The 15732-nt window shown below is 41.0% G+C and overlaps 1 protein-coding gene across 1 annotated transcript in view; it reads right to left on the bottom strand.

Moving 5' to 3' along the window:
• The window catches only part of PPP2CA (protein phosphatase 2, catalytic subunit, alpha isozyme), a 53379-nt gene that overhangs the window by 29940 nt on the left and 7707 nt on the right, over positions 1–15732 (bottom strand). Inside the window, exon 2 of the mRNA XM_006872905.1 lies at positions 10860–11161. Within this exon, the coding sequence (XP_006872967.1) occupies positions 10860–10961 (102 nt within the window). The 5' untranslated portion in view covers positions 10962–11161. The remainder of the gene's footprint in view (positions 1–10859; positions 11162–15732) is intronic.

The raw sequence follows: 15732 nt of genomic DNA, 5'->3' as shown, positions 1-15732 counted from the left end.
GACATTGTTTCGTTCTGCTGTGCATGGGGTCGCTATGAGTCGTTCCGACTTGATGGCACCTGACAACAACCACAACCTCTGCTGACAGGATGATGATTCCGTTGTGAGTGGTTAAGAGAGTTAACTGTGATGATAAAAACCTGGAACTCTAACCTGTCCAAATATGAGCCATCTCAGAAGCGGGTGTGAGAAGGGGGTAAACTGGATCTCACTAACATCAAGAAGAAAGTGCCAGTAGTGGAGTACATCCTTTGGATGCTGAGACCCCAGTGCACTGAACCTCCTCAACCCAGGGACAGAAAGCTGTGACAGCAGAACAAGAACCGGAGCATGAGACAGAGCATTGAGCTTCCTATTCATAGTTCATGGAGCAAATAAAGCTGTGTGACTGGGCTGGAAGCTTGCCTGCAGAGTGGGGTGCCTCCAGGCATCTAATTGGGGGAGCTAGGTTTGCCGGCCTAAAAGAGTAACTCTGTAAGAGGACTGCCTGTAAGAACAACTGAGGAGAGGCTGTCATGACTCAAAGAACTGTGCCCGAACATTTCTGACCCTGAATTGTAAGCTATGAACTTCCCTAATAAACCCCATATCTGTGACTATTGTCTCTGAGTCCTGTGTGCCATTGTAATGAATTATCAAACTCAAAGTGCTCTGGCAGCGTAGTGGTTACTAATCAGGCTGCTAATCTCATGGTCAGCAGTTCGAAACTACCAGCTGTTCCACAGGAGAAAGATGAGGCTTTCTGCTTCTGTAAAGATTTACCGCTTCGGAAACCCTATGCAGTGTCACTGTGAGTCGGAACGGACTCCACAACAATAAATGAGCTGAGTAGAGAGTGCTGTGAGAGGAATGGTAGATGTTATTTATTTTTTATAAGTATACATTGTGTGATATTAAGATGCCACCTTACCTCTCTTTTGGCTATTTATTTGCATGGAATATTTTTTCCATCCTTTCATTTTTAACCCATTTTTATCTCTTGTAAAGATTATATAGCTAAATCATTTTTCTAAGGATTCATTCTATCACTCTTTGTCTTTTGATTAGAGCATTTATTCCATTTACAGTCACTGTAGTTACTGGTGAGTTAAATATGCCATCCTATTATTTTGTGTTTTTTTGCGTGTGTCTTAAGCCATCTGTGTCCCTTTGTACTACTTACTTGTGTGGTTTGTTGGTTTGTTGCAATGAGCCTTTGTTGGTTTTATAGTCCCAGTGGCCCTGTAGTGGTGGAGGGAGCAATCTGAGGGACCCACCTCTTGAATCCACTGCAGGGAACTTCTTCCAGGTTCATTTCAGTCCAGCAGCCAATAGTTACCAGTTGGGAGAGGATTAGTCATATTCCAAATGGACCCCCAAGGGAGATATGCCTTGAATTCTCAGAGCCCACATTGTATTATGTTCTCTGTGAACGAATAAGCAGCCTCCCTTCAAGATGCCTGCTTCCCAGCACACAGCAACCCTCAGCACTGACTGTAAGAGTCCCAAACTGATTTCCAAGATATACAGGGAAGTAGCAGGTAAAGTGTCAACTATGAGAGCAAACTCTTACTGCAGGGGGCCTTCCGTGCCAGTTTGCAACAGACTGACAATGAACAATCACTAGTTTTGGGAGTGGGGGGTTATCACCGTTTGGTAAGATCCCCAGGGACCTCCCCTTGTTGCTATCAGAATCCTCTGATAGACTGTTGGCTGTTGAGCACAGCCTGCATTCAAAACTCCTTAGCCAGGAGTCCTCAGGACCACAGACTGACAGTCATTCACTCTACTGGAGATCTGTCCTGGTTGCAGAAAGCAGAGCTATGGAGTGGACAGGAAGGCCAATCGAGTGTTTACCATGGGCGCACATTCCAGAGAATGGGCGTTCTGTAGCAATTCAATTCCCCGTAGGCTCGCAGCTAATGGTGTCGGGGTAGGGAAGTTGCTGGCACACTCCAAATGGACCTCTAGAAAGGTCTGCCTTGTTCATTTTAGAGCAGACACTCATTGAGATCTTGTCTATTAGTACAAGCAGAGATGGTAGTTAGGGAAATATGTCCTTTTTCTGGGACCATGTTACCAGATCACAGTTAGGGGAAGGCACAAACGAGAGAAGCAATTTTCCTACCATATGCATCTAATTTAGTTCCCTGAAGCTTTCCTCTGTACTCTGATTCAGACTCTTAAAGTCAAACATCATTTCCTTGTATTTGTGGGGAAGGATTGGGGAAGATTGTTTACATCACTATCGTCTCAGGCTCCTGTTGCTTTATTTTTCCTGTCTTAAAATTTATACTTTAATCCTCACATGACATGATACAACTATTTTGTATCAGTTACCTCAAACCTGAACACAAGTTAACACATTATAACATGAAAGAACTTTTCAAAATGCTCAATCACAACCTTACAGTACTTTAGAATCTCACATCATCAAATGTCACTAAACTGAGATCTAAAGCTTTAAGTTTTAAAAAAAAATCTTTAAAAACCAGTCTTCAGTGTTTAATACATATGGTAACTTCTAGACTCTTACCATTTGAGAGCAAATATCATTTACAGAAAAAGGGCTTTTTTCAAAGAAAAGATTGAAATAACAACTCTCATCTTCAGAACTTGAGTACGTCAACTAAATCAGATCATACCACTCAACAGCAAGGCCATCTGTGAGAGGGTCATGCAAGTGGATTCTAGAGCAGAGCACTCTTCTTGTCACCATACTCCAGGGAAAAGGCACAAGTATAATTTAAAAAATAACTTCATCAGAATTTTTCTCAGTATTTTTTAGTCTCAAAACCACTTAGTGACAAAGCAGCACTTATTCTAGCACTACAGTATATCAGGACTCCTGGTGTGGCACTGTAGGATCAGCACTGGACTGCAAACCACCAGGTCAGCAGTTCAAACCCACCAATCACTTCTTGGAAACCCTATAAAGAGTTGCTGTAAGTCGGAACACACTCAACAACAAGGTATACAAAGAAATAGTATGTTTTATACATTGGGTCAATCATTGGGTTAATAATATTCGTCTTTGTATTAATCACTTCAAAATAACTAGTAGTATTTTCTTAAAGGTGTAGCTTCATAGTACTGTCTTTCCTTCAGAAGAAGAAAATATTTCCTCTTATATAAAAGCAATTTCTTTTCAGGCTCATCAGATGATGAATGATCTGTACTTAAATAAAATTTATATATATAAAATCACAATTTTTGTCATTGATGGGGAAAAAAAATCGCTTAAGTACAAGAAAATGCACTAGCAATTCTTTAATAGAGAAGCCAATACTTGTATCTCCTTTGTGGGATCAAACTCACATTAAGCAATTAAACTCTTTATAATCTCAGGATTATTTGACAACAGAATCTCAATTTTCTCCAATTGTGGTAAAACACTGAAACATCTACCAAAACCTCCACATTTACAACTCAATGACAATGATTACATTTTCCAGGCTGTGCCATCATTATTGCTGTCATCATTCAAACCATCCAACCTATTAACATATAACTCTATGCCCACCCCCCAAAAACAAAAACTCTCTTTACCCCCTCCCTCCCAACCCTGGCAACCATTAATAATCTGGTTTCTATATATTTAGCTTGTTTCATACAAGTTTGCTCAGAGTTACTTTCAAGGTTCATCCACGTTATAGCATGCGCCAGAATTTCCTTTAACAGTTGCAAAATATCACACTGTATGTACAAGAGGACTTTCATCTGTCTATGAGCATCTCACAAGGAGCTCTGGTAGCATAGTGGTTACAAATCAGGATGCAAACCACAAGGTCAGCAGTTCGAAACTACCAGCTGCTCCAGGGGAGAAAAGATGAGGTGTTCTGCTCCCGTAAAGATTTACAGCCTTGGAAACCCTGTACAGAGTTGCTATGGGTTGGAACCGACTCCACGGCACTTAACAACAACAACATGAGCATCTCAGTGGCTAGACTGCACCTCACTACAGTCTTCAGTATAGATTACACCTCATTGTAAAGAAAACAAAAATCTTCAAACTGGACCAATAAATAATATGCTAAACAGAAAAGATGTTGTCAAATACTTCATTTTGTTTGGATCTACAATCAACACTCACGGAAGCAGAAGTCAAGAAATCAAATGACATATTGCATTAGGCAAATCTGCTTTAAAAGACCTTAAGTGTTCAACAGCAAAAATGCCAGTGTGAGGACTTAGGTACACCCAACCTAAGCACGGTATTCTCAATTGCATGATATGCATAAATGCTCAACAAGCTAGTTTTTGCTGTTTGGCTTAGGGTCGGGGCTAACAGAAAAAATGTTGGAAATGGAGGATAATTCTAAAATGCAATTAAAAAGAAAACACAGAATTTGTTGTTTGTGTCCAATCATCTCTTTTGCCTCTTAGTAAATGGAATTACCATTTTCTTGAAAGTTCAATGTCCTACATGGAACAGACTGGTTTCAGTCTTTACCATCTATATTCTGATGCATGAATAGAATTTTCCCAGTTATTTACACACACACACAAAACAAAACACACACTAATCTTCTAAACAACTAAGATGTGTTGCATATACATAGTTGGTTAAAACCACTTATCAGAATAACCCACCATGAACAAGAATCAACCACTCCGGTTCTGTTTCCTTCCTCATCTGTAAAAGGTGACTGGTCTAGATGGTCTGGACTGCTAACACCACAAGGTTGGCGGTTCAGACCTACCAGCTGATCCTCAGAAATCCTGTAAGGGTCACCATGATTCGTAATGGACTTGATGGCACTTAACAATCACTAAAAGTCTACTCCATTCTAAAGCCATCTTTACCATGTATACTTATTAGTTGCCATGGAGTGAAGTCTGACTTACAGTGACCTCGTGTCAGAGCAAAACTGTGCTACAATACAATGGGTTTTCAATGACTGATTTTTTAGAAGTAGATCACCCCCAAAGAACTAGATAACGGAGTCCTGGTATGGTTCCCATTCTTAATAAAGGAGGGAACACTTGGTTGAAGTCCCTGAATAGAGCAAATGGTTAAGCAGTCAGCTGCTAAACAAAACAGAGGTGGTTTGAGTCCACCCAGATGTGTCTCAGAAGTCTGGTGATCTACTTCTAAAAAATTGGTCATTGAAAACCCATTGTAGTATGGTTGACCTTACAGTTAGTAAGTTGTTGTTGTTGTTATGTGCTGTGGAGTCGGTTCTGACTCACAGCGACCCTGTACAGGGTTTCTGAGGCTGTAAATCTTTACGGGAGCAGAACGCCTCATCTTTCTCCCGTGGAACAGCTGGTAGTTTCAAACTGCTGACCTTGTGGTTCGCAGCCCGATTCGTAGCCTCTACGCTACCAGAGCTCCATTTAGTAAGTAGTCCATATTTATCCCACAGCGCCACACTAGCACACCTCAATACTATATTTTGTTAAGTGCCATTAAATTGGTTCCGACTCATAATGACCCTGTAGAGGGTTCCCAAGGCTGTAATTATTTGTGGGAGTAGGAAGCGTCATCTTTCTCCTGCAATAATGACCTCCCAGTTATTAAGTACCATGGAGTCCGTTCAGACTTATAGGGACCCTGTGTAGGTTTCCCAAAGAGCAACTGGTGAATTTGAGGCCCCAACCTTGCAGTCCGGTGCCAATCCTACAGCACCACACCAGGACTCCAATAATGTATATTGTGGGGGCTTAATAAAAATTGGTCAAATGACTTATAAAAGGAGATGTACACTTATCACACAGTATTATTGACGCTCTGTAACCTTTGTGAACTACACTGAGTGTAACTCTAGCCAGGGAAACAAACTCTACTGTTTGTCTTTTAAAGACAAGCTAGAACATCAATTTTCAATTTTTCAGCCTAAGCCCCAGAAAGGTAAAAATTTCAATCTCTAGTAGCAGTAACAATGTGACAAAAGCAGAGGTAGGGACCGAACATTGGGCAGCTGATTCTGTATAGTTAATAAAGTAATTCAGTTTTAAATACACATCCCTGTGACTGCCTTGTTCATCCATTCCAAACCAAAAAAGATCAATATATAATTGGCAGAAGTAATTATTTTTTAATTACTCTTGAGAGCAAATTTACCATGAGGAATGAAATGGTTGTTCAGTTCTTTCCGGACCCATTCTCCCAGCTATTTATTGGCAGTCAGACTTGTATTTCAGTCTATCTACCATGTCTGCACCAGAGGCTGAAAAAAATTAAAAACAATTTAAAAAACAAAATAAAATCTTCTTTCCTAGATTTAGTCTAATTCAGACCTCTCATGTTAAGCAATCAGACAAGGGCAATAATGAAAAGTATATAGTTAAAGTAGAAATAAGTGAAATGGGCAAAAGGAAATATAAAAAATCTTTCTCTGCCACACACAATTTTTACTATTTCTCCTCTGCACCCTCAAAATATCCCTCACCATTACCTCAACCCAAACCCAATGTCTCCTGATTTTCCTACCTTAGTTCCTCAAAACTAAGCAAAGAAGGACTGTAGTTGTTAAGTGCCAGGGAGTAAGTTCTGACTCATAGCAACCCTGTATATAGGGTTTCCAAGGAGTGGCTGGTAAATCTGCAGGTAACTGACAAACATGAATAGTGAATACAGTGATAGGGAAAAGACTGGCAACACAAATGTTATCTCACACATAAGTTTCCTTCACTACATGATTTTCATCTTGGCCCCAATGCCACTTTTTATAGACATAGAGAACCCTTGGCCTTGGGGTTGGAGGATCCATAGGTCTCAACAGTAAGCTGTTTACCTGCTTTATATTTTCTTATGAACTCAACCCACACCTTGGAAATTATAAAAAACAAATGCACAAACAGGTCTGACTATGAGGATGACTAAAAGGGGACATTTAAAGCTGTAATGAATATACCATTATAGAACTCAGTCTTCAGATTACAGTTTACACTAACACTACACAGAAAATGAACTGGGATTTTCATCTCACCAATATTACTGGAAGAGCAAATGTAGTCAGCCACAACCAAATTAAAAATTAACAATTTCTTCCTCCAGGACAAAATGGGACAACAGTATGTGACATTAGTAGGAAGCTTTTAAGCAATAAGGATAAAAAATAACGCTTCATTGTTGATTTTACAGTTCAGTCTGGCTCCAGTTTACCTGCGGCTAACTACTTCAGAGAAGTGGATTGTGAAGCATGATGACAACATTTAGCCAGTACAAGAAGTCTGAGGAAACTCATTTAACTACAGTAGTCAAAGGCACTTGGTTTCAATCTCATATTGAAAACAATAACTGTCTCATACGTATGCTAAGTGAATTATGCATGTGAAAGTATGATGAAAATATGCCTCCCCCACCTGTTTGTTCTCAATTTTCAAATTACTTGTAGGGAAACGAGCCAAATCACCTTTTTAATTACACACAGATATATTCTCTCTCATAAAATATATTATCCACTTCATATAAGAATTTAATCTTGGTCAAAATATTTTTTTAAGCGCATCCAAATAAGAAAATGCTTTTTCCATACTCATGTAGCAAATGTTAAAACTAAGTAACACCTAATGACTACATTTTATTTATAGAGCTTGAAGAGCAATGGAAAATAGCATACTTAGGTAAGAACTCCTTTGGAAAAAAAACATCTGGCTATCAAACAACATTCTCTAAAAGTTTGCAAAGCACAAAGCCAAAAATCATATCCAAGTTAAACCACTGCTGAAGTCATATAATAAACGAATGTTTATCTACAGTAGTTAACTTAAAAACAAGTTAATACTATTTACTTCTTCCAATCTGCAGATGGAAACACAGCAAGATAGTTAACAGTAATGATACTTGCCTGAGACAAAATTGCATTCACTCATTGCAAACTTATAAACAATCAATAAGGCTCACTGCACACCCCAAAGCCTTGACTTCAATTGTTGTTGTTGTTGCTGAGTGGTGTCGAGTTGATTCCGATCCATAGCAACCCTGTATAGTGTATCCAAGGAGAAGCTGGGATGCTTGAACCACTGATCTTGCAGTTCAAATGACTTTGTAGTCTGATGCATTAGCCCACAGCGCCGCACATCAGGACTCCCTTCACTTCAATACAAGCCTTAATTGTATCTTAAAAGTCTGACTATTAAACACTAAAAACCACACTCACCTTGTCTACAAATACTCATTTGGATTCTCTCCATTTTGAATATCTACCATTGTTCATTCTTGATGGTATACTTTTACCTCTGCTATTAAACTCTAAAACATTTTACCCAGATCAAACACCTTCAGGTGGGTAGAAGGTAGGTTTTTACATTATCATTCCCTCTTAACAACCAAAGAAACGATCAGCTGTCAAATAGCTATTTATAACGACTCTTTGAAAAACTATTAAAATGAAGAAAAAATTGAACCATCAAGATTTTAATAACTACTATTTAGAAGGCACCAAACTGAAGCTTCAGTCAGTAGTGCTACTGTCCAGACAAATATTAACAGTGAAGAGAACTTTTGTATAGAAGACTATTTCAAATCATGCATCTTAACTCATCCCACATACCTAAAATGCTGTCTTCAAATTACTTTACTTTGGAACATTACTGCAGTTCCAAAAAACTTTATACATTTACAAGCCAAAGAACTGTACAAAGATAATTCCACAAAAAGGATTCATTCCATGGAAACAAATTCTATGGTCATCTTTTTAGCTCTCAGAACTCAACTCTGAACAAACTGAGTAATAAAGTTTAGTCTCACTACAATTTACCACCTCTCTTTAGCCTCCAACACAAACCCTCTACTTTCCATGGTCCATCTCCTTACTGGTTGCCACATCATACTTGTCTTTCAATTAAGCCCCTTAAAAACAGGCCTTATTCTTCACTGCTTTTCATCCCCCTCCCTCACAAGAGTAAGCAATCTTGACTGTCAATAGATCTTAAAGCTCTAGTAGCATAGTGGTTATGAATCGGGGTGCGAACCACCACAAGGTCAGCAGTTCGAAACTACCAGCCACTCCGCGGAAGAAAGATGAGGCTTTCTGCTCCCATAAAGATTTACAGCCTCGGAAACCCTGTTCAGGGTCCCTGTGGGTCGGAACCGACTTGACAGCACTTAACAACTTAAATAAATACAAAGCACTAATTAATGAAGAAACTGTGCAAGCTCAGAAGATTAGAAGAGACCTTAGAACATCTTCATACACGGGGAAATGAGAACTAAGTAAAGTGATTGCCCAGAAACAGTTCCAGCATTCAGGTCTAAAGCGCAGTCCAGTGGACTTCCTAGTACATATTTGCCTTTCTCCAATGTTTTCTATACCAATGACTAGTTGTCCAGCCAACTCTATATGTAGAACACATACTGAACTTTAAAAGTCCATAAAACCATCATAGACATTTAAACCTGACCCTAGATGCTCATTTTTAAAAGCTTACTTTTAAACTTTTGGCCAGGTTTAGAATAAAAAAATCTAAGTTTGACTCGCATAATTTCCAATTATTCACAGCAGTTCTGAAAATGTCTGTCTTGTGAGCATATACATCAAGCTCATGATCCTAACTTTCACAACAAACCACAAAGGAACCAGCATAAGAGCTCTCCAACAATTCTCCGTATTCACTAATACAAAATAATACAATATTCCACAATGGTGTACTAAAATGATATGTTACAAAGATGATTTTGAAAACGCTAAGTTTATAGAGGTGACCAGTATTTTCTATACATCAGAAAACTGAGTAATAAGACTTCAAAAATAGGTAACAGATAAATTATGCTGTTTCCGCAACACCCAGGGAAAACCAAAACAGAATTGTTGTTAAGTGCCGTGGAATCGATTCCGACCCATAGCAACCCTGTATAGGGTTTCCGAGGAGCAGTCGGTGAGCTTGAATTAGATAATACAAAATTAAAAGTTTAACGTTATTAAGTTGGCTACCACATTTCACTTCAAATATTTGTGAATTTGTGAGATAAATTGTGTATTTACATACTTAGCACAGTGTCTGGAATACAGGGAGAGCTCACACAACTGTTATTACTACTACTACTTAGTCACAGAAATAGATTCAAGTAACTTTTTCAACAAAGAGCCAGGATACAAAAATTGCTGCCCGTCCAGTTTATCAATTAAAAATATAAATGGAAAAATGCCAAATATACTAAGCTTGGAGAAGGGTTTCACACTACCCAAATTGAATCAGCGTATAAATCATAAATTAAGTCAACACTTCATTTCCAATCCAATCGATCTTTACGTAGTGTGACTCACCAAATTCTCCATTTCTCCTAACTATTTAGAATTAGTTATTCCTCCCCACAACTAATATGACCTTCGTAGAAACTGGGATAAAGACTTATTTTAAAAGCCTTAAAAATACACTTTAAATAGGTCCCGGGAGAAGATCGCTTGCTGGATTTAACGCAAATCACCCAGGATAGTACTAAAGCTATGACCTTTAAAGTCCTGGGATCTGGCCTAGATGCTTGCCTTTGGGGATTCTCTGGACAACGTTGGACCTAAAAATTATGCCTGAGCACAAGTAAAAAGCCTCTGACCCACCTCACCGTGGAGGCCTAGGCCCCATTCCCGGGCCGCAGAACCCAAGTCCCTTCATCCAGATCTCAAAACTGGCCCTGACCCTGACACAGTGGGTCTCTGCTCCCCTTGCCACCCCGCCCGGCGCCGAGGCCGGGAGGCTCTGAACCCCCTGAGTCGGGGGAACGGCGCCATTTTAGGCGGTGGCGGCGACGACAACCAATCCTTGAGCGGGAGGCAGGGGGCGCCGGGTCGTTAGAGAGCCGCCGCCGAGCCGCGCCGGGCGCCGGACTGGGAGGCTCGGGGGGGCCCAGGCCTCCGCCATGTTGCACCCTCCCTACAGCCACCCCTTCTTAGAGAGATCCGGTCTGCAGCAACCACAGCTGAAATGCAGCTTACCTTTTCGCAGAGGCTCTTGACCTGGGACTCGGACAGCTGCTTGCACTCGTTCAGCTGCTCGATCCACTGATCCAGCTCCTTGGTGAACACCTTCTCGTCCATGATGCCACCCGCCCGAACCGGCTGCCGCTCCGCGCTACAACCGCGCCGCCGCCCGCACACGGGCCACACGCACACACCGCCGCCGGTTCCCGGGGTACTACAGTGGCTACTGGCGGTTGCTCGACGTTACCACTGGCCCGCTGAGTGTCTCCGCAGTGCTCGGCCACCGGCCCCGGTACCTCCTGCTCAGATCGCTCTCGCTTCGGTGCTCGGCTCTCTGTAATGGCGGCCGCCTGGCGTGGTGACGTCACGCCCGGCGTCGGAGGCGGCGGGGTGCGGAGGGAAAAAACTCGGGGAGAAGAGCTGCGCAACTGCAGATCAGATGCTGGTCGACCGCAAGAGCCGAGGCGGGGGAATTGGCAACTAGGGGTTAATGCGCAGGCGCATCCTAGGTGGCTGGTAACTTAGGCACCTTCGCTTTTAGGGCGTGGTCTCTCAGAAAGAGGGGGTGGGGTGGGCTTAAAAAAAAAAAAAGACCGAAGTCGCGCAAGCGCAATGCTTGCCCCTGTGAACAAGAATGATCCGCGAGTCCTACGCCCAGAGAAATTGGCGCGTGTCTGGCGCAGGCGCAGTCTTGGTGGGAGAGGGCCTCCTAGCTGTCTGAGACTGTTCTCCTGGGGAGATACGCCTGGTACAACATGTCAGTTCTTCACCCGGTGCTTGACGGCCAGATCAGACAACGAGCACATACCCCATGGACCCTCCATGGTGCAACACGCTGGAGATTCCTGCATCATTGGGGGCAGGGACGGGGCGCGAGTGGCACCTAGATTGAAGTGACCACTCCGCCCTTGGGCGCGGTCTGCCCCTTGTAATTAGGTCACGCGTAGGCGGAGGAGGGTGTACCTGCCGGGGGAGTGCCGCACTGTACACCTGACTCCCCGGTACACACCTGTCCCTGAATCTAGGTGTCTTTTTGGGCGCAGTAGCGAGGCTGAGGCTTGGAGCTTGGGACTTATCTCGCGCGCTCGCCTTGCTAGCCTATCGTTGCCCCAGGTGTGCGTCTTTTCCCGGGAATTAGAGACCACGACAGCCCCCTACCCTCCCTAACCTCCTTTCTAGAGGAACGCACCGGGCCTGACAGCGTCTAGGTGATGGTAGAAGCGGCAATGATCCGCACTTCAAAGAAAATTCTGATACCCCGGAATCAGTCGAGACTCAGTCTGATTATGAATCTCCGGAGTTTTCTAAACGTTTTTACATTCCATTGTCCCTGAATTCACAAAAACACTTGGCTCCCTAGAGCACCAACTATATGCCAGATAGCAGGCCTGGGGATAGAGGAGTCATTAAAATGCAATAATACAAGCTTAAATTGGTTTGAGGATAGGCAGAAGAGGGTTTGTGATGCCTTCAGGATCTGAGATATAAAGCTTTTCAAAGGACATTAAACTATAAAGGATGTCAAGAGGTGAACCAAGTTTCCTGACTTCTGGACCCCTGCTCCAAGTGCAGTGGCCCTGGCTGAGCAATGTTCTTGGTGAAGCACTAGCTCTGTGGCTCAGAAGGCCTCATCCTGACCAACAGACTGATGAAGGCCCTGGAGGCCCCCATCACCTAATGGTAGGGCTGAAAATCCTTCATCCAAGACAACCTGCTTGGCAAGGCTGACTGGATTAACTTCCCCAGGCTGGAAATTACAATTCTACTTTCCCTTCCTACCTCCCACCAGCGTGCCAAGAAGAAAGTCCCTCATATCCTCATATTTATTCCCCAGAAACCTTATCACATACTTTACCAGAGTGGGAAAAAACTCTTTTGAGTCCAAATTCTGACCCTGTTTTGCAGTTAATATCCCAAAAGAATAGAGGAATAAGTCAAGATGGTATAGAGTGATTATGAAGCCATGCCCAATGTGTTCTTTTTTTTTTTTTTTAATGTTTTATTGTGCCAATGTGTTCTTTTATCTTACTGTTTATCACTAGTGCCTATGGAAGCACTGGTACTGATAGAGGCAAGAAGCTGTTGAGTACCCAGAAAAGAGAAGTAAGTAACTTGCCCAAAATAGTGGTCAAAATTTAAAACTTCTTTCTACCAAGTGCAAGTCTTGGTCGCACTTACACAACTGACCTTCCAAGGATTGAAATATGGAACAGGATCAATCCAGTTTCCCTTTGCAAGGGTCCTTTTACCTAGAAAGGTGGTGGTAATATTATTTTGATAAGATTACTAAGTATTGAGCACTCACTATGTGTTAAGATTATAATGAGTGGGTTTTTCCAAAGCATTTGAGCTCCTTGTTGGTAGCATTAATTTAAGTGTTATTTTCTCTTGATGCAGATGACTTGGCTCACCACCACCACAAAATGGAGGGAAGATATAATTATATGTACTTAAAACATCCTGCCAAATAATTAGATGCTATGACTTAACTTTTTGAGGAGTGAATTCTAGGAAGCACTCATCAACATTCAGGCAGTGAAGTAAAGCATACATGATTACAAACAATAGAGAGCTAAATTAAAGCAAACATCTTTTCCTTTAGAAGAATGGAATATCTTGTCCTTTAGAAGAAACCTGGCATATTTTCTTATTCAAAATAACTAAAGGATTTAACAATTCAGTTGAATTAATCTGACCTGAACTAATTTGACTTAACTGACACAATTCTAGAGCTGAGAAATACTTGGAACAAAAATTTAAATGCAAACCCAAAGAATTTTTTTTTCTTTTTCACTTTTTTTTTTTTTTTTAACTTGGTAAAAATCAAAAAGTGAATAAAGCAAATACACTTTGAGAGAATCTTTGGTCAGATGGCAAATTCAGTATACAGTGAGTCTGAGTGTTGCCTATTATGTTCAAACATAGCTATAAATAAAAATCATCTGATGATGGGTAAGGGGAGGAGGAGGATAACCTTGAGCAACTAGCTTTATAATAGGTACTCTTATCCAAGATATAAAAATTGACGTTAAACATAGAGTGGGAATGAGATGTGTCTTATTTGTTAGCAATTCTCTTAGCCTTAAATTAGGTTTATTTTGTTATTGTTGTTCCTTCCTGTTCCCTGATTTCTAAACTTACTGAGACAGAAAGCAGAGCAATAAAAGTATTTTTTTAAAAATGTTTCTGTAATCAGATGGACCTAGGTTTGAATTATGGCTCTGCAACTTCCGAACTGTGACCTTTGGCAAATCGCCTAGCTTTTCTGAGTCTCCAAATAGGGTAACTGTAATAGCCAAATAATAGGATTCTTCAGAGAATCAAATGAAATTCTAAGTAAGTGTAATGAGCCTTGGTGTAAGGTACTTAATTCATTATGGTCAGTGGGGTTCAAAGCCAATAGCTGCTCAAAGAAGCAAGATGAGGCAATCTGCTTTCATAAAGATTTACAGCCTTGGAATCTCTAGAGCAGTTCTGTCCTTTAAGGTTGCTATGAGTCATAATCAACTCAACAGCAGTGGGTGTGGGTTTTTGTTGTTTTTTTTTTAGTGGTTCTATATAAGTGTAAAGCACCAATGCAATATATAGTAACTTCCCAATAAGTATTAGATTTTATTTCCAAATGGTCTCTAATTCTAAATACTCTTTAATGCCAGAGTCCCTCAATGCCTACTTTTTACATAGTGAACAGAATATGTTGTTGTAGTTGTTAGCTACTGTCAAATTGGCACCAACTCATGGTGACCCCATGTATATGATTTTCTTGGTTCTGTTGTTGTTGTTAGGTGCCATTGATTCTGTATCAACTCATAGCGACCCTATGCACAACAGAACGAAACACTGCCTGGTCCTGCACCAACCTCACAATTTGTTGCTACGTTTGAGCCCATTGCTGCTGCCACTATACCGATCCATCTTGTTGGGGACCTTTCTCTCTTTCTCTGACCTTACACATTACCAAATATATTATCCTTCTCCAGGGACTGGTTCCTCCTGATCATATATCTGAAGTATGAGAGACAAAGTCTGGCCATCCTGGCCTCTAATGAGCATTCTAGCTGTACTTTTTCCAACAAATATTGGTTTGTCCTTCTGGCAGTCCATGGTACTTTCAATATTCTCCTAACACCATGGCTCAAATGCATCAATTCTTCTACAGTCTTCCTTATTCACTGTCCAGCTTTCACATGCATATGAGGTTATTGAAAATACCATGGCTTGAGCCATGTGCACCTCAGTCCTCAAACTGACATCTTTGCTCTTCAACACTTTAAAGAGGTCTTATGCAGCAGTTTTGTTTAATGCAATATGTCATTTAACTTCTTAACCACTCTTCCATAAGTGCTGATGGTTGATCCTAGCAAAATGAAGTCTTTGACAACTTCAATCTTTATTTATATGGATATTGTTAGTTAGTTTTATTGGTTTATTGGTTTTTTTGGCTCTCGTGGACTTGTTTTAATTTTCTTCAGTTTCAGCCTGAATTTGCATATGAGCAATTGATGGTCTGTGCCACAGTCTGCCCCTGGTCTTGTTTTGGCTGATGATATGGAATTTTTCCACTGTCTCTTTCCACAGATGGTGAGGTCCATGTGGATAGTTGGTTTTTGTTGTTGTTCATTTGTTTTGTTTTTTTAATTTAAGGTTTTTATTGTGGATTGAATGAAAGTTTGCAGGGCACATCATCAGTTTCACATTCAAACACTTCATATAACTTGTTGCATTACGTTGATTATAATCCCCTCCATATACCATCAGTTAAAAGTATTTCTCTTTATCCACTTTAGCTTTTTTAAAAAAACACACAAACAAAAAAAACCTACTCAGGCATATATAATAAATTACATCTCCAAAGGGCACATTCTGCAAGTCTGCTCCTGGCCACCAG

The sequence above is a fragment of the Chrysochloris asiatica genome, unplaced genomic scaffold (assembly GCF_000296735.1).
Source record: "Chrysochloris asiatica unplaced genomic scaffold, ChrAsi1.0 scaffold00215, whole genome shotgun sequence".
Taxonomy (NCBI): domain Eukaryota; kingdom Metazoa; phylum Chordata; class Mammalia; order Afrosoricida; family Chrysochloridae; genus Chrysochloris; species Chrysochloris asiatica.
This window is presented reverse-complemented; position numbering and strand designations above follow the sequence as displayed.